This window comes from Myxocyprinus asiaticus, chromosome 43 (genome assembly GCF_019703515.2).
Source record: "Myxocyprinus asiaticus isolate MX2 ecotype Aquarium Trade chromosome 43, UBuf_Myxa_2, whole genome shotgun sequence".
Lineage (NCBI taxonomy): Eukaryota > Metazoa > Chordata > Actinopteri > Cypriniformes > Catostomidae > Myxocyprinus > Myxocyprinus asiaticus.
Genome location: NC_059386.1, coordinates 24,344,813 through 24,368,225, shown reverse-complemented (window position 1 = coordinate 24,368,225; position 23,413 = coordinate 24,344,813). Strand labels below are relative to the sequence as shown.

Below are 23,413 nucleotides of genomic sequence, written 5' to 3'. Positions count from 1 at the left end.
GTTAACATGATTTTATTGTGATAAAATCAGAGATTTACCGGCGTTACAGCGTTTACGGGATTACAGGATTTAGAGGAATTACTTGACTTTACATATACAAGGTCATAGGTCAGTGTAACAATCTGTAAGTGGGGAAAGGAGAAAGCAGGAGTCGGCTTCAGCGAACCACGTGAGTTTATTTACACACTCTGGACGTAACTCAAACAAAAATAACGCTTTTCAGTGGCCAACGTAAAACTGCACACACTGCACTCAGGTTCAGCTCTCTCTCCTCTCGCTGGCGTTTGGCTCGCTCTTAAATCCATCTCCAGTTCTCACTGCAATGACAAACAGCTGTGAGAGACAATCATTGTCAGGTAATGGTTCTTACATTCTCATCTCCTGATCTCGCTCTCCATTCACAAGCCGGCGCTCAACCACACCCCCACCACCACAGTCAGTAAGTGATTTCATCACACTAAAATCATGTTAACACACATATTGTTTACATCTTGTGGCTATACACTTGAAACAGTGTGTATTTTAAAGTTAATGGACTGGCCCCATTCACTTCCATTGTAAGTGCCCCACTGTAACCATCAGATGGACGTGTCGAAATATTATTTTTTTTTTTTGTAATCAACATTAGGCCAAATATGCTGTCGACTGAATTGAACTTGTATTGAACTTTGCACACATTTTTGTAAAACAAGATACATTCACTTGAGAAGCAAAAATATTAAGTCTACTTTTCAGAAAAATCTAACAAAATTTAACATTTTCCAATAGAGTAAGAAAAATAAGTCTGTTTTCCCTTTGAATTTATTTTTTTTCTTCTTACTACTTTGGGAAATAGTTTTCTTGTTTTAAGCATACAATCTCACAAAGTTTTGTTAGATTTGTATCTTGTTGTAAGGATATTTTTACTGGAAAGCAAGATGAAATTACTAAGAATTATTATTATTTTTTTTTTTTTTTTTGTAGTGTCTGGCAAGTGAGCAACGTTTGCACCTCAAAGATAAATAAATCCATCAGCCCATAAGAGCTTCCTCAATTCGCAGTCGAAGTCAATTTCCACAATTCTTGATCAATTGCACAATTCTAAAACACTACATTTCTCTTCACAGCTCCAGTTGAGCTGGCAATGGATTTGCGCTCTCTGCCTGTGGAGCTCAGGCTTAGGGAACAGAAGGATCCTTGAGTTTAATCTTTCTCGGGGCAGATCTGGGTCATTGAAGGCCAACAGAATGCTGGATCCCATGGGGTTGGTGCAAAACACTCTGCCATTTCTCATCTCCACTCACACCCCACTTTGAAACCTCCAACTGGGCACAGGACCTCTGAAAACCGTGCTCAACTGGATGGCGCTCCACATGGAGGCTTTAATTTTCATTTAGTGTGTTGACAGATACAGACGAGAGAGATGATGACTCAGGTGTTGGCCATTAATGTCAATTAAGCCTATAATTTAGAGCCACAATGCATTACGTTGGAAATCTGTCCTATGCGTTAACTATTCCTGGAATAGATTTGGTTTGCCAAAACTCAGTTTTGAAGACCATGATGTTACGTTTTAAATTTCCCTGGAAAATAAACTATGACTAGGAATGCCAAATAGGTCATAAATCGGCATTTTCAAAATGCCATGGATCCTAAAAACGACACATTTTATGGCACAAAAACCAAAGCTATTTGTGCTATTTTTATGATATATGGCATTCCATATATGACTGCTGCACATGGATAGTCTTCACGTACTGTGCTGATGACAAAATTTGCCAGCACACAGAAAACAAAAGTATTGACCTTTAGGATTAGAGATTGAAACAAACTCTTAACCTTAAAAGTGCATTTAGTAGTTTTTTCCTGGTTAAAAAAAGTTTTACTCCACAAGAAATTTATAGTAATTTTGAAACATATGTATAAAATCATGACCAATCACATGAGATGAGGAATCCAGTCATATCAGTAACCATTTAAAAGTAGTTTTATTCTACATGAAGAGGGTCCCCTCATGTTAAAATCACATGACCAGCCGAATACTATTCGCTTAATCTCAGTAAACACCCTGTTATTGGACACTTTCACTCATGGATTAAATCAATCCTGTCTGACTGTGAATAGAGAAATACTACAATGGCATCTGTAACTGAATAACTGTGTTTGAAAGATGCTGCATCCACGCTGCTAGGTGTCAGTGTAAGTCCAAGATGACAAATTTAAAAAATTACTGAGCGCACCATCCATAACACCCTAGCAAACGCATAGTAGTTTGCTAAAAACAGAGACTAATTAGCAAAGACAGCCCACTTCTATTAAAATGAATGGGAGAAATTGGAACGCCCAACGGATGTAGAAAGGAAGTCTCATCTTACAGGTAAAAGAACCAACTACCATTTAGATACAGACATCACCTGTCAATCAAATCGAGAACACGCATCAGCATTACATTGCTCTTTTTTTCTTTTCTTTTTTTACGTAACCAGAGGTAAAGAAGCACAGTTTATGATTCCAGTGTTGTCAGATTTTACTGCTGATTTGATCGTAAGCTTGACCAACTGTTTTGGAGATTTCGGTCTTTTCCCATTCAAGTAGTTAGTAGCTGCTCTTGTATGCCACTTGTTTACATAGATAAATAGCTGCAGTAGAGAGTTCCAAAGATGGCCGCCGGTGGACTGACTTGCTAGAAAGACTTTGTTAAAAACCACTCAGAACACCTTCACAAACCAAATAGCAATGACATGGCAACCACCCACAACACCATAGCATTATGGTCATGACTTTTGCTTGGCAAGTACACTTTTTCTTCAGAAAATGTAAAAATCTCATTTAATATTTTATCTCAAGGAATATCAACAGTGGATTTTTTTTGTACATTTTTTTTTTTTTAAACAGCATCAGCAATATTTTCAATCACAGACACAGCCAAATACTTAATCACGTTATAAGAAGGAATAATGGAGTCAAACATATTGTTTCATGCAGAGAATAATCCTTGTGGACAAATGGGTGCTCTGCTGTGAAAAATTAGAGAAAGAAAAACAGAGCATGACAGAGTGAGAGAAAAGTTGGTAATGTATTAGTGTGCTCTTGCAAGGCAAACTGGGTCAAAGGATTACCAGCAGGCTAAAAAAAGATGTCTTTTTGGCCATTGACAAATTCAAGGCTGTAGATCCTAATAGTGTGTTTGTGTGTACATGCATAAAAGTGTGTAATGGGGGAGGTGTGTTTTGTGCCAAGCATATGGCCATGGGGAGAGAGACAGGACAAGAGATAATCCCTCTACAGTCATGCCATGGTCACTTGTGTTTTCTGTATGTGTGTGGTGTTGAACGGGTGTCTTGAGTTGTCTGATTTGGTTCTTGCATGCAGTGTTGTGTAAGTTACTCAAATAAGTAATCCACTACAAATTACATGACTTTTAAGTTATTTTCTTAAACACTTTTCTACTCAACAAATTCAAAATAATGTCTATATTTCCTCCTTGTTCATTGTTGCACACAAGCTATACACTTCAGCACCACACGTTTCTCCCAAACAATGACTTATTATGGAGCCCTTCAGCTGTCACAGAAACCCAAAAATGTACATATGAACATAATTCAGGTTTTAAATGTATTGTACATAAAAATATTTTAGAAATACATGGTAAATGGTCTGCACTAATATAGTGCTTTTTTTTAACCTTAGCGGTTCCAAAGCACTTTGCACTGTGACTCATTCACCCATTCAGGCACAAACTTACACACCAATGATGGCAGAGCTGCCATGCAAGGCGCTAACCTGCCATTGGGAGCAACTTGGGGTTCAGTGTCTTGACCAAGGACACTTCGGCATGTGGAGTCATGTGGAGTCACGTGCAAACCTATTAATGAAATTAAATAAATTTATGTAATCTGATTACAATTATTTTAAATGTAATGTTTTGCACTAACTTTTGACTTAAAAAGTAATTTATTACAGTAACTTATTACTTTGTAATCAGATTACTCTCAACACTGGATACTTGTTATTAAATGTTCACAAATAAGGACAATATTCTGAGTCTTCTTTATTGATTTTTATTAAAAATTTAACTAGTTTTATTAATAAGTATAAAATAGCTTTGTTTAAAATGTGACTCTTTAGATGTCCAGCAAGTGTAAATAATATTTGTGTGATATGTGTGCTAAAAACATCACTACTAAAATAAAACAACTATTTTCACCCCAAATATCTCAACAATAATGTTTTTTTATTTCTTAGAAAAAAAAAAAAAAAATCTCCAAAACTTATTTAGACTAACATTTAGTTAGATTAATATTCCTATTTGAAAAATTATAAATTGAAAAATAACTAACATAAAAGAAAACTTAAAAAAAAAAAGACCTACAATTTTAAATGTATTGGTAACACTTTACAATAAGGTTGTATTTGTTAACATTAGCAAATGCATTAGGTCTCATGAACTAAGAATGAACAATGATTTTACACCATTTACTAATCTTGTGTAGTGTTAATTTTATAAAAACATAAATGCAATTATTAGTTCATGTTTGTTTATAATGCATTAACTAATGTATATAACTTTCCATTTTAAAAATGTAATAGTATATGTTGAAATTAACATTAAACAAGATTAATACATGATGTACAATATTGTTAATTGTTAGTTCATGTTAATTAATGTAGTTAACAAATGTTAACGAATACATCCTCATTGTACATGTTCAATCATAAAATAATAAAAAGGAGATCTAAAATACAAAACATCTTGTATAATATTTCTTGTGTATTTTAGATGACTCTGTAATATAAAAATGTATATGATATGGTTTATTAAATAAAATCAGTTTATTTACATTTCTTAGAATGCCAATATGGATATCCTGTACAATTATCCTTAATATGGAGTCGTACTGTCCATATGTAGAGTGAAATACACACTGCACAAACCTCGCAGCAAAATGTGTTCTCAGAGTTAATTGGCCTTGATACAAACCTAGGCCTGTCAAAACTACACGAAACGGGACGCCCTGAGGAATGCAGGATAATATAGTCCAAAAAATAACCCTTGGTTTGAGGCTTTAAGCTTGTCTGTGAGGGAACGTGGAGTTGTTCATCGGTGTGATGGGTTCTTGTGGCTGTTATCCATTTGTGCTCTCCAGTGCTCAATGCCCGAGTGTCGGGTAGACGTGGAGGTTCTTCTGGCCTCTCTGGAGGCTTTGAACTGGGCCTCCAACTCCTCCACCCAAGCGGTGCTCCAGTCCCACATGGGCAGCGGCTCCACCTCTCCAAAACACTCTCGAGGAGGGAACAGAACGCTTAGCGGGGAGGCAGGCGGGGATAAATCTGCTAAAAATGCACAATCACACACAGCGCAAATCAAATAAACACTTATGTATGCATACACACACACACACGTGCATGAAAGTAAACACAAAGAATGGCTATTAACATAAGTAAAGAAACATGCCAAAGTCAGTTTTACCATTATTAATACTGTATGATATACAAAGAGACTGCTGGAGTAATCAGTTATAATGCACTGATAATCTGACCTGATACATTCACAGAGATTGAAAGACAGATAGGGGCAGAGTGAGTGAATGAAAGGGGGAAACAATCAGCAAATGGAGAGAGGAAAGTCCCTGTAGGTTTCTCTCTTGAGAGCAGAGATTGATTTGGTGAAACTTCAGAGAGGATAGTGGGGGAGCCACACAGATGGGTTTGGAACAACGTGAGGGTTAATAAATGATGACAGAATTTTCATTTTTGGGTGAATTAACCCTTTAAAACTTCTTTTATTATTATAATGCATGCAGTTTTTTATGACCTTAACTGAGAGACTAAATGTAATATATGCTATTTTAAAAGTTATTAAAGGGATAGTTCATCCAAAAAAAATACAATTCTCTCATAATTTACTCACCCTCTATGCATACCAGATGTGTATGACTTTCTTTCTTCTGCTAAACACAAAAGAAGATTAAAAAAAAAAGGCTCAGCTCTGTAGGTCCATATAATGCAAGTAAATGGTGGCCAGAACTCTGAAGCTGCAAAAAGCACATAAAGGCAGCATAAAAGTAATCCATACAACTCCAGTGGTTTAATCCATGTCTTCAGAAGCGATATGATAGGTGTGGGTGAGAAACAGATCAATATTTAAGTCTTTTTTTAAAATAAATTCTCCTCCCTGCCCAGTCGGTGGCAATATGCACAAAGAATGTGAATCGCCAAAAACAAAAGAATGTGAAAGTGAAAGTGGAGATTTATAGTAAAAAAGAACGTAAATATTTACGTTTCTCACCCACCACTGATCTTTATTTTCTCAAAATCTTCATTTGTGTTCAGCAGAAGAAAGTCATACACATCTGTGATGGCATAAATTAGAGAATTTTTGATTTTTGTTACAGCACATAAAATATACACATTCTTTATAAATATATTTAAATCAGGGTCAGAAATTAATGGGGGCTTGGGGCAAAAATGCTACTGAACGTGGCAAAAATGCCCCTGAAATACAATATGTGGGGGCCAAAAATACCCCCATGAGTTCTTCTGTTTTATTTGAAATTTCTAAAATGTACTTCTTCATATTCTTTTCTAGGCCTTGGTATACAAATAAAAGATAAAATTATTTAGATAGAGAATTTATGTTAATACTTATGTTAATATATTATTAGAAAACATGTGCTCATAAAGGTAAAAATGTCCATAAAATCAAATCCAGGGGGCAAATATTGCCCCTAAATAGAAAATTTTATTTCTAACACTGATCTAAACATATTCCAAAATCTTTATGTTTAATGCTGAATAAACAATTAGTCCATGTTAATTGTCATGTACCAGTTTATCCCATAGCAAAGAGTGATAGAAATTGGAGCAGTGATCTGTTGGCTGTAATACTGTAAATATTTGAGAAATCAGTAAATGACAGTGATGAATTAAAAAAGCTGTATGACTGTTTCAGCTGCCAAAGACTGGTCACAAATTGAATATCTATCCAACAAGGCAACAGAACTCCAGTGCATGATCAGACTGTTCCACCTAGTGGCCATTTTTGGCAAATACATCAGTACCTGCTGTAAGCAAGCAATGCTATGTCTAATCTTTACTTTAAATGACCAAATTCTACAGAGAGAGAAGAAAGTTTATGTCTTGCCTGATAAAGAACTGCTCATGGATTCTGCTGTCATAGCCAGGACACGGGCAAAGTTAGCATCGTTTATGAATGAGCAATCGGAGGAGCTGATAATACTTGTTCGAGCGCTGGTCATGTTGCTCTCAGACACCGAGCCCCATCCGTTCCACAGCGAGCCCTCCCATTCGCTGCAGCAAGAGGAGGGTGTGCTCCTCAGTGTGGCTCTCCTGAGCCCGATCGGCTGAGACTCCTGTTCGTCAACAATGTTGCCCATTTCCCGGTCTGCAGGTCCGCAGATGTAGCCGAATGTGGGTGTGGGAGAGAAGGGCCGGGAAATAGAGGGTGAACTCTGAGATAGAGCGCTGGTTTAAAGACAGAAAATTAGCCCTCATCTTGATAATGCTAGTTCACATAAATCCAATTCATAATACCATTTCCCCCTAAGGCCAGAAATAATTGGGTGTTTCTTCAAATTCAGGCACTTTTTGCTCTACACAGCTAAAGAGATAATTCACACAAAAATGAAAATTCTCTCATAATTTACTCACCCTCATGCCATCCTAGATGTGAATGACTTTCTTCTGCAGGTCGATCGCTTTGTGTTCGAAAAAGAACAATATTTAAGCACTTTTTAACTCGGGTAAATTCGGCCTTTCGTCAATGCCTGGCTGGAAGCGATATTTTATAGTTAAAAAGTGCTTAAATATCATTCTTTTTCACTTTAGAAGACATTAATGTCACCGCTGAAGATAGGATGGATTTATTTTATGCTGACTATCTTTGTTTTTTGGACCTACAAATATCTAATCACCATCCTCTCCCATTTTAAGGACCTGCTGAGCCTGGATCTTTTTCTACAAATCTCAAAATGTGTTTTGCTAAAGAAAGGAAGTCATACACATCTCAGATGGCGTGAGGGTGAGTAAATTATCAGAGAATTAAAATTTTTGGGTGAACTATCCCTTTAACATGACTTTCAGATAATCCATAATTTTAGCTTTACATGCCTAGACATCACATATGTGTTCTGGTGTTTTGATCTTACCTTTGTCCTTGTGATTTGGGGATGATCTCCATGTATTGCAGGTGGCCTGGAGTGCTGAGTGTGGTATCCTGGTAGCCATCAGTGGACAGGCAGAAGGAAGCAGTGGAGAGGTGACTATAGGAGGGGCTTGGCTGGGCATGGCAACACGAGGAGTGGCTGTGGTGAGACGGACATTCTGGACTCTGAAGCCCAGAAACTGCACACACAGACTGCTGAGAGCCAATGTCTACTGTTAGCTTGGTGGACCTGGTAGACCTAAAGGAATGATATACAGTATATATGAGTATATTGATTATGTTTCTTCTCAGCTCAGACTATCCAAGTTTGTTGGGCAGTCTGTACTTCTAGAGATCAGGATTTCGCCCATAGGAAAGTAAAATCACAACTTAAGCCATCTTTACACTGCAAAGGTGGCAAAGAAGCTGCATCTGAAGTGCATAAATAATGTTTTAATTAAGATTAATGTTTTAAATATAAAATTATGAATATAGAAATTTAAAATGAATGAAAATATAGTACTGCCTTTTGATACTGGGGGCTGAGGTGAGTCAGAGCAGGCATGCTTTACTATTTCTTTTATGCAGCATTGTATCTTTACAGAGAATTTTGAGCAGGCACAGAGCAGCCTTAAAGGAATTGTTCACCCAAAAATGAAAATTCTCGAATCATTTACTCACCCTCATGTCGTCTCAAACTCATATGACTTTCTTTCGCAGAATACAAGCAAAGATATTTTAATGGAGATATGATGTCTGATTGTCCATACAATGCAAGTGAATGGGGACCAAATTTTCAAATTCCAAAACGCACATAAAGGCAGCATAAAGGCAATCCATAAGACTCATGTCTTCTGAAGCGATCCAATTGATTCTGGGGTGAAAATAAACCAAAATATTTTTCACTTTAAATCTTGATATCAGCAGTCTTCTTGGCAATAACGAATTTAAGCTTGACTACACTTCCTAGCGCCATCTAGCTCTCTGCGCATGAGTCAAGCACGAGGAAGTGTAATTGAGCTTGAAATCATGATCATGCTTAGATACTGCAACGGCAAAATGTACAGTGAAAAAAGGAGTTACATTTCAGTCTGTTCTTACCCAATACCAATCGTGTTGCTTCAGAAGACATGGATTAAACTTCTGGAGCCTTTATGCTGCCTTTATGTGCTTTTTGGAGGTTGAAAGTTTGGTCCCCATTCACTTGCATTGTATAGACAAACAGACATCATATCTCCATTCAAATATCTTCATTTGTGTTTCAGGGAGGAAAGAAATTCATACAAGTGTGAGATGGCATAAGGGTGAGTAAATGATGAGAGAATTATCCTTTTGGGGTAAACTATTCCTTTAACTTGGCTGTGTAAAGACACATTGTGATATCTTTAATATCTCAATTGTTTCTCCTGGAATGGTGAGCAAATTGAGACTGATGAATAAGTCCGGAAACCTGCTGAAAAGACCAGCTTAGGCCAACATAAATATCCATGCTGGTTTTCCAATTTCCAAGTTGGCTTATACTCTCACTCCCAAGGCATCAAAGACTGATGCTTCTGCAAGAGCCCAGCGCGTCAATCTACAGATGCCAAAAGTGCCCTCTGGCACCAGTTTCACAACGCATCCGGCAAGTGCGTTCTTTTCAACAAGACACCTTTGATGTCAACTGACTGACGAAATGGGCATTCAAATTTTAGCATTGTTTAACTATACTCTGGGGTACAATTTTGTCATCGTGACATATGATGTGGGTATGGGGGTTCTCTATCGATTCAGTTCACTCGACACTGCATTTGAACTCTATGGGGAAAATCCCTTTTCCACGACCTAGTTGAAGCCTTTGTATCATAACGGCAATCTTGTGATTGGCAATGATATTTGAGCTCCACCCCTGCATAAGCAGGCGCTCAAATATAATTTCTTCAGAATTTCTTCCTTCAAGACTGACATCGTCACGTCTTGACTACGACGGATCATCTCATCTTGATCAGCCCGCTATTTGCCGTCGACAGACACCCTTCAGCGGACGGGATTCCCTGCAGATCCATCAGGACATTCTTCACCTGAGTCCAACGCCTGCAGCGAAGATTCAACCGCCCCCTCTAGTGTTCCGGCAAAGAAGTCTCTCCGCCTCACTGCCGGATCAGGTTCTTTGCTCAATGAGACATCTACCCACTTCCCACAGCATCCATACAGGAGTTGTATCCTTTCAATATATATAATATAATTCCATCCAAGTGACGTAAAACACACATAAAGAAGCCCCTTGTGTGTACACGTCTTTTTAAAGATGGTGTATCGCAAGTGTTCCTTTGAGAGACACATCGCTCTGTCAGACCAACATGAAAGCTGTGTTTGCTGCCTGGGCCGCAACCACGCCGTAACAGCTCTCATGGGGACAGACTGCCCTCACTGTGAGGACATGAGACTCAAGACACACTGCTCTAGGGTCGCCCTCATTCTGAGGGACGATTCCGCCTCCTGCACCCTCCCGACTGCTTCCTCTGTGTTAAGTCTCGAGGGACCACATGAGGAAGCATGGCGGGCCGCGAGGTAGAGATGGAAGAACCCAAATACAATCTCGCATTGGCACAAGCCCCACGAGCCCCTCGATCTTCCCACGCAGCATCTTCGCCAGTGCAGTATGCAAGTGACGACATCCGGCCCTCTATGAATGAGCATGGTGTTGTCGTATTCGGCGGGTCTGACAATGATAATGATGCCGTGTCCCTCGCAGCATCAGAGAATGGTCCATGGAGGATGTTGCAGCCCCTCCCCCCAGCGAGGGCAAGGAGCGTGCACTGGCCAGTGATCCGAGTTACTCTGCGTCATTGCGCGGGCGGTCGATGAGCTCAGCCTTGAGTGGTCGCCTCCTGTCGAGCCAGAAAATTATTGTCTGAATAAATTATTCCTGCACACCGTCCGCCATCAAAAGACCATGGTTTGGAAAGCAGTGTCATTCTTCCTTGAGGTTCACACGGAGCTTACTGAGACCTGGCGTGCGCCCTACTCTGCGTGCACCCAGATCGGAGGGGCTGCCTTCCTCAGGCATATTGTAGCATATTTATCAGTCCCCAGCGGGAAGAACCCCCCTGGAAGTATAGCGTTTAAAGGAATCTAGAGCTCCTGCCTTTTTCTAATATGTTTTGACTCGCCCTTCCCCGCTATTCTCAATGGGAACGAGTCAGTTTTTATTGCAATGCTTCCTTGCATTGCTTGAATAGCATGCACTCCTCATAGCGGCTACTCAACGCATGCTGAAGGCTGATAAAGCTCTTTCTTCCTCTCCAACCAAACTCAATCACTGTGATAACTGCGGGTGATTTGTGTCTATTATTAGCTCGCTCGAGCCTTTACACTATTTGCGCTGTGCACGTATGCATGACTGTGCCCGTTATCCGTGCGTTTCGTGATCGCATGACACGCTTCCAGGCATCTCAGAGAAAAATCAACCTACACTCCACACATAATTAACCCTCACCCTAACCCACATATTCTCAGTGTGTTAAAAAAACGGTAGTGAGTGGTTATACATTCCGGTTCGCGATGCGGCCGCCTCAATTGAACAGCAATCTATCCTCCACGTTACAGTGCAGGACATGCCCATTTTGCACTCCGAGGTTGTAAATATCTTTATGATTGACGCAATAGGTGTTGTTCCACATACGGTGCACAGAGAGAATGTCACAGCCATTATTTTCGCATCAAAACAGATTCTTTGGCTTCTGTTCATTATGATCACATACAAACAATTCTCTCTCTCAAGTTTGCACGCTCATAAACCATACCTTAGTGTACTTATTAACTTTGGCTCAGGCCATTCTTGAGAATTTGCCTTGTTTCCCCATTTCACACACTGTGCACAATCACTTCCCAATGGTGAGCGGTGCACTATCACAATTAGTGTGAAATATAAAGCGCCCGCTACCTCATTACGTGAATGCGTGGCAGGCTCTCAAGGGCATGTCAGATTGGGTGCTAAAAATGATCGAACATGAGTATTCGATCCAATTCACATGCAGACAGCCTTGCTTCAACAGCGTTTTGTCCTCGACGGTTCCGCCATGGGACGTGTCTGTATTACGTGCAGAAATTCACAATCTTGCAAAAGATGCGATAGAGATTGCTCCGAGCTGTTACGCCCACAAAGTGTTTTACAGCTGCTCCCTTTTCTTTCCGAAGAAAGGTGGTGGGCTTTGGCCGATTTTAGATCTGAGACACTTGAACAACGTGCTTGCAAATCGCCCATTCAAATGTTAACTCAGAAACAGATCTTATCACACATCTGCCCACAGGACTGGTTTGCGTCAATAGATCTAAAGGATGCATACTTTTATATACGAATTGTACCGCATCACATGCTGTTCTTGAGATTCGCATTCTCAGGGATGACATTTCAATTCAAAGTACTTCCCTTCGGATTGTCTCTGGCCCTGTGCACGTTCACGAAATGTGTCGATGAGGCACTCGCCCCTTTGAAGATGAACGGCATGTGCATTCTGAATTACCTTGACGATTGGCTATTACTGGCCTGATCAGAGGCATTGCTATGCGAGCACAGGGAATTGATACTTCACCATTTGAACAGCCTGGGTCTCAATGTCAACTGGGCGAAAAGCACAATTTCTCCCAACCAAATATTCTCCTTTTTAGGGGTTCGACTCGACTACATGAGCATGCGTGTGCATTTCACGAGCGAGCGTGTCCAGACCATTCACCAGTGTCTGTCTCAGTTCAAACTGGGGAAAGCATTTCCACTGAAGTATTTTTAGTAAATACTGGGTTTTATGGTGGCAGTCATAACGTTAGGTATTTTACATATGAGAACTCTCCAGTGCTGGCTCAAACACCGTGTACCTAGTCACGCCTGGCATCGGGGGCACTTGCGCATCACCATGATTTGCTGCTGCCTGGCTGCTCTAGCACCATGGACAGCTCCAAACCTTTATCAGCAGGGTGTGATGCTGGTCAGGTTTTCAGACAAAAAGTGGTGATCACGGATACATCCAGCACGGGTTGGGGCTCACTGTGCAATGGATGCCCGGCTTTCGGCACTTGGACAGGTGCGAAATGGGTGTGACACATCAACTGCTTGGAAATGCTAGCCGTCTTCTTAGCGGTGAAAGCTTTCCATTCCGACAGTTAATCGTCATGTTCTGATTCAGTCAGACAATATGTCAGTGGTAGCGTACATAAATCGCCAGGGCAGCACTTGATCAATACGAATGATGAGCCTGGTGCAACGCCTTCTCCTTTTCAGCTCCTCCCCGACTGCAACCGGCAAATCTCGCTGATCGGTAAATCGAGATGCAGTTCAAGTCGAACACACCTATTGGCTCTTGCGTGTCTTGTGACCGATTACAACAACCTCAAGTTCGGATGTACATGTATTTTTTTGAATGAGATGTGCTGGTAGAATCAGGATGACAGTGCCTTCACGGAGGGGGAATATTTTTACTGATTAAATCCTTCTGTTTCACTCTGCTACTCACACAATGCCATCGTATGGTTTGGAATATTATTATAGTGCATTTCTATAAATAAATGACTGTGATTGTAATTTATCTGCTTGTTATGTCTTTTCTATTGTTGAGAACTAGTTAGGTTTAGGCATAAATGTGTGGTTGGGTGCTAAAAAATATCTATAAATGTGTCTCTTTCATGTTTTATATTGTTGATTATCGGTTAGGTTTAGAAATGGGGTTGGGTTAGGGGATATAAAATATTATATATGATTGTATAATGTAATATCACACTAATATATTTATAAGTATTATAAAACATTGAGGTTAAGCACACAAAATAGTATTCAAAGATTGATAACTGATGACAAAGATTTCTCGTTGAAAACAATGGGGTTTCTCACTGTGCCAATGAGAGGACACCAGGGGGCACCTTTGGCGTCATCATGCAGACGCTGACGGCTTCTGCACAAGCGTCAAAATTGGACGCTTAGGGAATGAAAATGGGTTGTTTTACTGGTTAGTGCTGGTCAAGCTGGTGGACCGAAGAAGTCTTGCTGATTAACTTAGTTTCCCTATCTGTCACTCACTCGACGTTGTATTTGCATACCACTCCCCCGGACATACGGGTATAAAAGGAGCTGGTATGCAACCACTCATTCAGATTTTCTCTTCGGAGCCAAATGGTCGATGTTCACTGAGCTGAATTCCACGACTGTTCATTCACCTCTGCTGGATCTAACGGCGCATTTCAGCGGCTTCTCCCACCTCTGCACTAGTGCACTGCAGAGAACGCCCCTGGGCGCTTTGGCAGAAATAAAAGAGTATATTTCTCTAAAAGAGCGGCACACACGGAACGTCTTTTTAAAGATGCCTGTCCGTTTGTGTGTTATTCCTGGTTGCGGTCGTTATCTCTCGTCTTCTGATGGTCACGATCGCTGTCTTTCGTGTCTGGGCATGACCCACGCGAAGACAGCTTTCATGGATGGATCATGTACTCATTGCGAGAACATGACCATGGCAACATTGCGGTCGTGGCTTGCCTTCGTAAGAAAGCAAGCCACCCCAGCGGCTCCCCACCTCGGTCCTTCTACCTACGGGTATGAGGCCAGCACGGCTAGTACTGGGGGCGATTTGGGGACCCCAATGGGATCACCTCCGCCATGTATCCCCCCACAGACCTCCCATTACCCAGCACGCTCGTCTGCCCCGATCGGGCTTCCGGATGAGTCCGCCGGCTCGTCTCACAGTGAGTTCGACGTCTTATTCGGAGCCCGCAAAGGTGAGGAGCTCTCGAGTGCAGCATCGGAGAGTGGGCTCATCCAGTCGGACGCCGAAGCCTCAGCTGGGCTCCTCCCCTCGGGTATGGTCGCCCAGTCACAGGCTGACGCGGAAATGAAGGACATGCTTTCCCAGGCAGCCACGAGCGTCAGGCTAGAGTGGAACCCTCCGCTCTCCCCTGAACCCTCGCGGCTCGATGATTGGTTCCTGGGCTCGCGGCGCCACTCACAGCCACACCCCGCCCTAGTTCCTTTCTTCCTGGAAGTGCACGAGGAGCTGACAAGGTCGTGGGAGGCACCTTTTACTGCCCGGTCCTGATCTTTCAGCTCCCCCGCCCTCACTACCCTTGATGGTGGGGCGGCCAGGGGCTATTCGGCGATTCCCCCGGTGGATAAGCTGCTCGTGGTGCACCTATGCCCGCAGAACGCCGCCACCTGGCTCGGGTAACCAAAGCTCCCGTCCAAGGCCTGTAGGTTTACGTCATCCCTGACGGCCAAAACCTACACTGCCGCTGGACAAGCCGCCTCCGCCCTGCACGCCATGGCTCTCCTGCAAGTCCACCAAGCCAAGGCGCTGAAGGAACTGCACAAGGGTAGTTCCACCCTGGGATTGATGCAGGAGCTGCGCTCGGTGACCGACCTCGCTCTCGTGCTAACTAAGCCCTGTACTGGGGTAGGTGCTCCACATGTGGTGGTTCCCCGTAGGTAACCCCATGCGACATATATCTTCCGCTAATTCATTTCCCTGTTGGTAAACTGCGTCTTCCCTGGGCAGAGGCCCCTCTGCCCCAGTCACCATGCTTGTTTAAACTCCTCCCCCGTAGGGTAGGACCTACCATGGGACTTCTCCACATGACATACTTCCAACAAAGCTCGCCAAGACCATGTGACGTATTTCCACTAAAAATACCCCCCCCCCCCCTTCTCTGGGTGGGGTGTGGTCTCTGCGGTGTCTTCCCCTTGGGAGTGACATCCCCCCGGGGCTAGCCTGTCTCTATCTTTTGGGCAGTCGACCTGTCCCCAAAGGGCCGTTCGACACTCATAACAGCGTTGGGGGAGGTTACGTGTCGGCCTGGTGCGCTGGCTATGAGGCACACAGTGGTCTGCCCGTCACACACCACCAGTTCACGTAACACAGTTCAGCCAGTTGTGTCGTTTCGTATAGGGACCCCTAGTGTCACTACATCAACACAACGTCAAGTGAGTGACAGATAGGGAACGTCCTGGTTACTTGCGTAACCTCCGTTCCCTGATGGAGGGAACGAGATGTTGTGTCCCTCCTGCCACAACGCTAAACTACCCGCTGAAATGGCCTGGACCTTGTCTTGGCTCCTCAGCACAAAACCTGAATGAGTGGTTGCATACCAGCTCCTTTTATACCCGTATTTCCGGGGGAGTGGTATGCAAATACCACTCGCCAATTTTCATCGGCCTTTTATCAAAGACCAGAGGTGTTTCGGGCTCCCAAGTGTGACCCCTAGTGTCACTACATCGACACAACATCTCATTCCCTCCATCAGGGAACGGAGGTTATGCAAGTAACCAGGATGTTCTCCATTTGCTCTCCATTTAATCTAAATATTTTCTAGGAGTATAAATTAGTCATTTCCTTTTTCTATGGGCATGTACGTTTAACAAAACTTTAGAATTGAAGTTCATTTCCACCATAATGATTGTGCACCTGAACACTCTAGAATGTCAGTTGAGTCTAGATTGTCTCTCTATATACTCTGACTTCTCAAGCTATGATAAACCTCAGTGTTTCACCGTTCTGTCATACTGATGTGAGTGGAGCTAAATCACTACTGCCACTGAGCTCAAGTTTTACTCTGTGTCCATTTCCCACAGACATTTTAGGGGTTTTGCCCTTGCAGGCTTGTAAAGATGGTGTCGGTGACAATACCATGTCATTATACTGTGAGAAGAGACAAGTCTACCACTGTCTCTCTACTCTCAGCAGAGACTGGAAGGCAATTTAGCCTGTAGCTCAACTCTAATGGACACGGAAGTTGAGGGGAGATGGGTTATATTATTTATTCGAGGGTCTGTCAGTGTGCTTTAAATGCTGTCAGGACTAAGACAGGAAGGTCCTTAGGTCACTGCAGACTGAGACAAGAGCCATAAAATAAGATGTCAGAGAGGCCAGATGTAAGCAACATCTCTGTCCACACAGAGCACAGTATTGAAATTCTGTCATCATTATCTCACCTTTATGTTGTCCCAAACCCATATGACTTTCTTTCTTCCATGGAACACAAAAGGAGATGTAAGGCAGAATGACAGCCTCAATCACTGTCACTTGCATTCAAGATGCAATGAAAATGAATAGTGGCTGAGACTAACATATTGCCAGTGAAAGTGAATAGTGACTGAGACTAACATACGGCCTAACATCTCCTTTTGTGTTCCACGGAAGAACATAACTCATACAAGTTTGGTTAAAAACCAAAGGGAACTGTTGTTCCCATGGAATTTTAGAAGAACCATCAGAAAGTTGATTCTTAACCTTGTGTGACCCCGCGTCCACATGCATGGACATTGTTTTTTGGCTTTGCTAGACGCAATGCATAATTTCAATTAATTTAAACCGACTGGGTGTAAAGAGCAGTGTCTCTAGTTTTGTTCGATATGCCACTTTATAAAATTCAGTGTGTCAGCGTGCTGATAAACATGGTCCAAATACATGGATTTTGGGACATTATTCTCTCAAAAGATTAAAAAGCGTGTTAGTTATTTTGAATAACTTTCCACATTAACAAATCTGTGGGTTATTACTCTTAATTTTAATATAAATTTGCTATATTTCATTTTGTTATCACTGTACAATACATTTCTATTCATTAACATTAGTAATTCCTATATTCACTGTGCATTTTCATATTGAGAATCAATGGGTTCATCCAAAAGCTGAAAAATTTTGCTTTCATAGGTTTTGTTTGCAGTTAGTATGAAAATAAGGTGCAAGTCATTCACTAAATAGGGAGCAATGGAGCATCCTATTGTTTTCTATGCAGCTAAGTGCATTCACTCCTAAAATCTGACCAAAAGTTCAGTTTCAGGCTGCAAATGATGTTTGAACCACTGAACATGTTTGACAGACATGGGACAGTGGTAATCAGTACATAGATTCATAATTTATAATGTATAATTTTATTTTAACATGGTTGGCAGTGACTGGATGATGCTAGCCACTACTTTGAAACAGAATTAATTATGCTAATTTCTGATGTAATGTCTGTAATGTCTCAAAAACATGAATAACCAACACTCCTGGAAACATAATAAACAACTTGATGAAAAAAAAGTCTGAGTTTCTATAGCTTGGCATTATTTGAAATTTCACAACTTAGTTCCGCTGTCCACATATGTGGACATAAATTTTTAGGAACATTTTGGGATTTATTTTTATTTATTTTTTTATTAGGTGCAATAGGACGTTATCATATTTTGGTCATATTATGAGAAGAACTGACTCCCTTGAAAAGACAATCATGCTCTGAAAAATGGAAGGCAAAAAAAGACCAGGAAGACCAAGAATGAGATGGATAGATTCCATCAAGAACGATACCAACATCAGCCTCCAAGACCTGAAGAATGTTGTTACTGACCGAGACCAATGGAGATCAACTATCCATCGAATCACCAAGAGTCGGACTCGACTGATTGGATAAACACACACACACTAGTTACAAATAGAAAAAGGGGAATGGAAAATGCACACAGCTGTCACGCTCAGGTCTAAGGAGGTTAAAACTGAACTGACAACTCCATTAAGTCTCCTGAGCTATGAAAGAGCAATATCTGAGCAATAACATTTTCCTCTGGGTGTAAGTGTGATTCTCACTCGTCCTCTGAGCTGAGGCTGTGGTTGTCCTCCATGGGAAGAGGCGGAGGGCTGGGCAACATGTCCACCAACTGCAGTGAGGCAGAGTAATGCAAGATTCGTGGAGAGCTCAGCTGCTTCACAGACTCTGATACGCCACCTGACGGTACATAGAACAGCTCAGAACCCAAGGAAATCTAAACATCTAGGTTATCATTTCAATATACTTCTAAAACCCTCCTAGACAGAAAGTAATTCAGGTTTGGAACAATGTGCGGGTGAGTAAATGACAGAATTTTCATTTTTGGGTGAACTATTCCTTTAAACAAGAAGCACCTGCTGGGTGTTGACTGAATTTTTGCTGATGGTTACCCGGTGCACTGCACACTGCCAGGGCTTGTTGATGCACGGGCATTAAAGGTGCACTTTTCACAGCATGCAACTCTAGAAGGGGACAAATGTGTGTCAGTGTCTTGTCCCACAGCAGACTGTATGAATGTATGAATGACTCAATAAATCAGTGAATTAATGAATATATTACCTCTTTTGTAATTTTTCTCCCAAGATTCTTTCAGCACCCCCATATTAGGCTGGGCAGGGAGGGCACGTTTCCAAGGCACTGCCTGCACTTCCCTTACAACGGTGGACTTAATGATGGGCTCAGTGATGCGAACCGTCTCCAAGTTATGCAGTTGAGAGCTGCCGTGGGGCATTTTGGGACATCGCCCTGGACTATTAAATGTCTTCAGCCCGTTACCGGTTAGATCCATGTAAAAGGTGCCATAGACTCCACAATTGTCTGGTACGATGGGTACGGCTGACCGCAGGGGGTTGGAGTCCTTTATAGCTGTTATGGGCAGAGCTGTCAGAAGAGAGGTCAAAATCAGACTGATTTACATAATGTGCCAGGATGTCAAGAGTAATTAGAGTTGATGAGGACTGGGCAGAATTCTGACTCCAGGGGTGACATGTGCCTTTGACCTTCAAGGTTCAAATGAGGACATATCTGTCACCCAGAGAGATGATGAGGAATAAAATGAGTAGAAAAAAATAAGTCATGTGGTTTGGAACAACATCAGGGTGAGTAAATGATGACAGAATCTTAATTTTTGGGTGAATTATTTCTCTAAAGGAATATTCTGGGTTCAATACAAGATAAGCTCAATCGACAGCATTTGTGGCATAATGTTGATAACCACACAAAAAAATGTAAACCCCTTCTTTTCTTTAAAAAAAAAAGGCAAAAATAGAGGTTACAGTGAGGTGCATACAATGGAAGCGTACGGGGCCAATTTTGGAGGGTTAAAGGCAGAAATGTGAAACTTGTAATTTTACTAAAGCACTTGCGTTGATTCTTCTGTTAAAAATTGTGTTTTATTTAAGCTGCAAAATTTTTCGTTCTTTATACAGTCGCTTAAGGGTTTATGGTGTTACGTCGTCATGGCAACAAAGTTGTGAATAGGTTACTAAGCTATTTTATCACACTAAAAACATTTTAACATGCATATTGCTTATGTCTTGTGGCTATACTTTTGATAAAGTGAGTATTTAAATGTTACGGATTGGCCCCATTCACTTCCATTGTAAGTGCCTCACTGCAACCCAGATTTTTCATGAACTCATGTTTTTTCTTTTAAAGGACAGACGAGTCAACATTCATTTTACTTGTAATCAACATTACTACACAAATGCTGTCCATTGAGCATGTCTATTGAATCCAGAATATTTCTTTAAGAAAAAGCTACAGTTGGGGTTGTTTTTCAAATGTTAGTCTTTTGGCGTTTTACATTTTAGGCTTTGGATTTGTTAACAGTGGCAGCCTGGATCAAAATTATCACTGAACTTGGCTGGGGAGGCTATGATTATGGATTTTGACTTACTGGTTCTCCGGAAGCCAGAGTTCTCCTGGCTCTGGGTCCAAAGGCTCTGTTTGGGCTTACTGCTAGAGTCTGGCCTCCAGCCTCCAGAGATCCATGGAGAGTCTGGTGCTGCCATTCTACAAACAGAAACACAAGGAAGCTTTAAAACATGACTAATTTACCAGCTGAGCTTGTGCATACAATTAGGTTACCCTCATTAGTGGACAGACAGCAGGAAGAGAAAGGACATTAAAATAGCTTTACCAAGATGTTTAGACTTGGTAACATGGTACTCCCATGTTTTTTGGACAGATACTATACCATGGTAGTCCCATGTTATTCTTTGAAATAGCTTGGAGTACCATCTAAATATCATGATACATTATTATGGTAATCATGTAGTACCATTTTTAATATCAAAGTCATATCATCAATGTAACAATGTACCGCTAAACTACTTTTTTGTAAGGGGAAGAAATCAAACATCATTTTGTACCTGTGTTTGATGATGAGGTCTTCACTTTCCAGTCTATACAAACCTATAATTTAAAGGGTAAATACTAACATTTAACAAATATTTTAACATTTAAAATAATTTAACAATAGAGGTAATGAAGTAAATTGAAGAGAAGGATGTAGATGGTAACTATAGATGAGGAAATTGCTTTAGAGATTACCTGAGCTTTTGCCTCCCTGCTTGGCACATTTGACATGTCTCCTGTACAGAAACATGGCTGTAATCATCAAAACAAACCACAGGACGGTGCCAATGCTGCCGATAAACACCGGCTCTTTAATCACAGAGAGGAAATGAGACATACTGAGTATGCCTGTTTGATAAGGTGTCGCTTCCTGCCTCGACTCTAGGAAAGAAAAAAGACACAGGTATCATATTAAGTAAATTCCATTTTAACAGTAATGTTTTACACCTACGTTTTTTGGTGTGTGTTAGTACTACATACTACATTATTATGCTTTATATTAGTACTATAAATAACACTGTAGTGTAAAAACAAAACAATATGATGAAATAATAAGAGAAATAAAATGATCCATTAATAAATTCCTTCATTTTTGTGGCCAGACAAATGTCTCTGATTATGTCACTGCCTTACCTATAAGCAGTTTGTATGGGTCGCTTTGAAGCCCCACTCCTGCCCCGTTAACGGCAGCCACTAAGACCCAGTACAACGTGCCGGGATGCAGTGGACTGATCTCAAGACTGTGTGTTCCACTGTCCACAGTCCAATTCAAAGACTTCAGCTCCTCAGATTCCACACACCACACCTGCCAAAAATCACATATATTTTTCAACATGAATGCTATGCTTGAATTCTGTACTAAGTGTTAAGACTAGCAAATTCTTGCTGCTTTCATGCTTTACAATTATAAAGTCATCCATCTTGCTACTATTCTACTATTCAAAGTACACTATTTACTTTGTTGTTACACAACATATTCCTCCATACTGTATCTGTTGGACAGGAAACTTCTCCTCAAAAGATGTTTAGTATAATAATAATAATATATACAAATTTTTTTAAAAAACCTGATATCCCTGAATGATCCCATTGTGAGCCTCATGAGGTGGGGGTTCCCAGTTCAGGTACACAGTGTCATTACGGTCAGTTGGCACTGTTAATGAGACATCCTGAGGTGGTGCACTGGGGACTGAGAACAAGGCAAATAAAAATAAGAAAAAACTGGGGCTAAATCAAGGCACTTAAATTTGCTCCAGAGGAACGGTAAGGCACTTTCAATACAGAAAATTTGCTAAACAACAAATATTCAGTGTCTGCTGGTGGTAGTTTGGTTTGCATGGTTATGTGTTCTGGATTCTCACCTGTCTCTGGCACTCGTAAGTGTCTGGTGTTGCTCTCCCTGCCATACAGGCTGCTGCCATAGGGTCGGACTTTAAACTCGTACTTGTAGCCTCTCTTCAGAGGTCCCACGTGAGTGTGAAGGTCAGGCTGAGGAACCCTTTGAGCTGTCCATTCTGAGCTAGCTGGCAGAAGAGACCGATACAGAACCTCAAAGCCTTCAAGGTAATGAGGCTGTGAAAGAGAGGACTGCAGCTATATGCAGAAAACAGACACAAGTGCAGGTATACAATCAGTTTGTGCAGAAAAGAAGTGATGATTGAATTTAAACACAATACTGGAGCTTTGCTCCAAAACCTAGTGAGCCCTCTTGCTATCTACCATCTAAACAGGCAGCTATCAACTTGAGCTATCAACTATCGAGAGAAATAGTCCATTTTTAATAAGCTGGAACCATTTTTATTGACATTTTTCAGTATTTAAGGAAGAGATTGACGATTATTGGTTTGACCGATATTTGTAACCAATATTTACACTTCATCCACTTTTTTTAAATCAGTTCTGATCATGTTTAACTTAGATATAGCCCAAAGCAAAGAAGAACTTAGTGGAAGACAAACTGCATCCTAACCTAAATTAAACCTCATGCATAACTGATTTAAAACATCGGCAACTCCTTTTATGCTGTGATATTTGGATGCGCAAATTCTTAGTTATTAAAGGGGGAAAAAAAGATAAATATATAATGAATAAAAATGGGTTAAATAAAAATTTTGTACACCATGCACAATAGTCTTGTAAAGTTGTCTTTTAACCTTCAGAAGCTAGTGGTGAATGATTTAGATAGTATGTCTAAAACATAAATAAAACAATAATTTAAAATGGGTAATTGATATTTGTTAACAGACACTTAAACATAAAAATAACCAGTAATGGTGTCAGTTGTAAAAAAAAAATTACAAAAAAAAAAAATTACAAAAAAAAATATTTAAAAAAATTTGCTGCTTACTATTTGCAACAGCAACAAAG

General features: G+C 40.9%; 1 protein-coding gene across 4 annotated transcripts in view; it reads right to left on the bottom strand.

Moving 5' to 3' along the window:
• Positions 1-4,031: 4,031 nt before the first annotated feature.
• The window catches only part of LOC127433302 (roundabout homolog 1-like), a 34,227-nt gene continuing 14,845 nt past the window's right edge, over positions 4,032-23,413 (bottom strand). For 3 of the 4 annotated variants that reach the window (XM_051685074.1, XM_051685077.1, XM_051685076.1), the window contains exons 8-19: positions 22,408-22,639; positions 22,114-22,235; positions 21,680-21,851; positions 21,242-21,427; positions 21,061-21,103; positions 20,586-20,701; positions 19,247-19,567; positions 19,042-19,149; positions 18,727-18,865; positions 8,148-8,402; positions 7,124-7,464; positions 4,032-5,313 (exon numbers count right to left, since the gene is read on the bottom strand). In XM_051685074.1, the coding sequence (XP_051541034.1) occupies positions 5,078-5,313; positions 7,124-7,464; positions 8,148-8,402; positions 18,727-18,865; positions 19,042-19,149; positions 19,247-19,567; positions 20,586-20,701; positions 21,061-21,103; positions 21,242-21,427; positions 21,680-21,851; positions 22,114-22,235; positions 22,408-22,639 (2,271 nt within the window). In that variant the 3' untranslated portion in view covers positions 4,032-5,077. The remainder of the gene's footprint in view (positions 5,314-7,123; positions 7,465-8,147; positions 8,403-18,726; positions 18,866-19,041; positions 19,150-19,246; positions 19,568-20,585; positions 20,702-21,060; positions 21,104-21,241; positions 21,428-21,679; positions 21,852-22,113; positions 22,236-22,407; positions 22,640-23,413) is intronic. The other variant, XM_051685075.1, reaches the window with a different exon arrangement.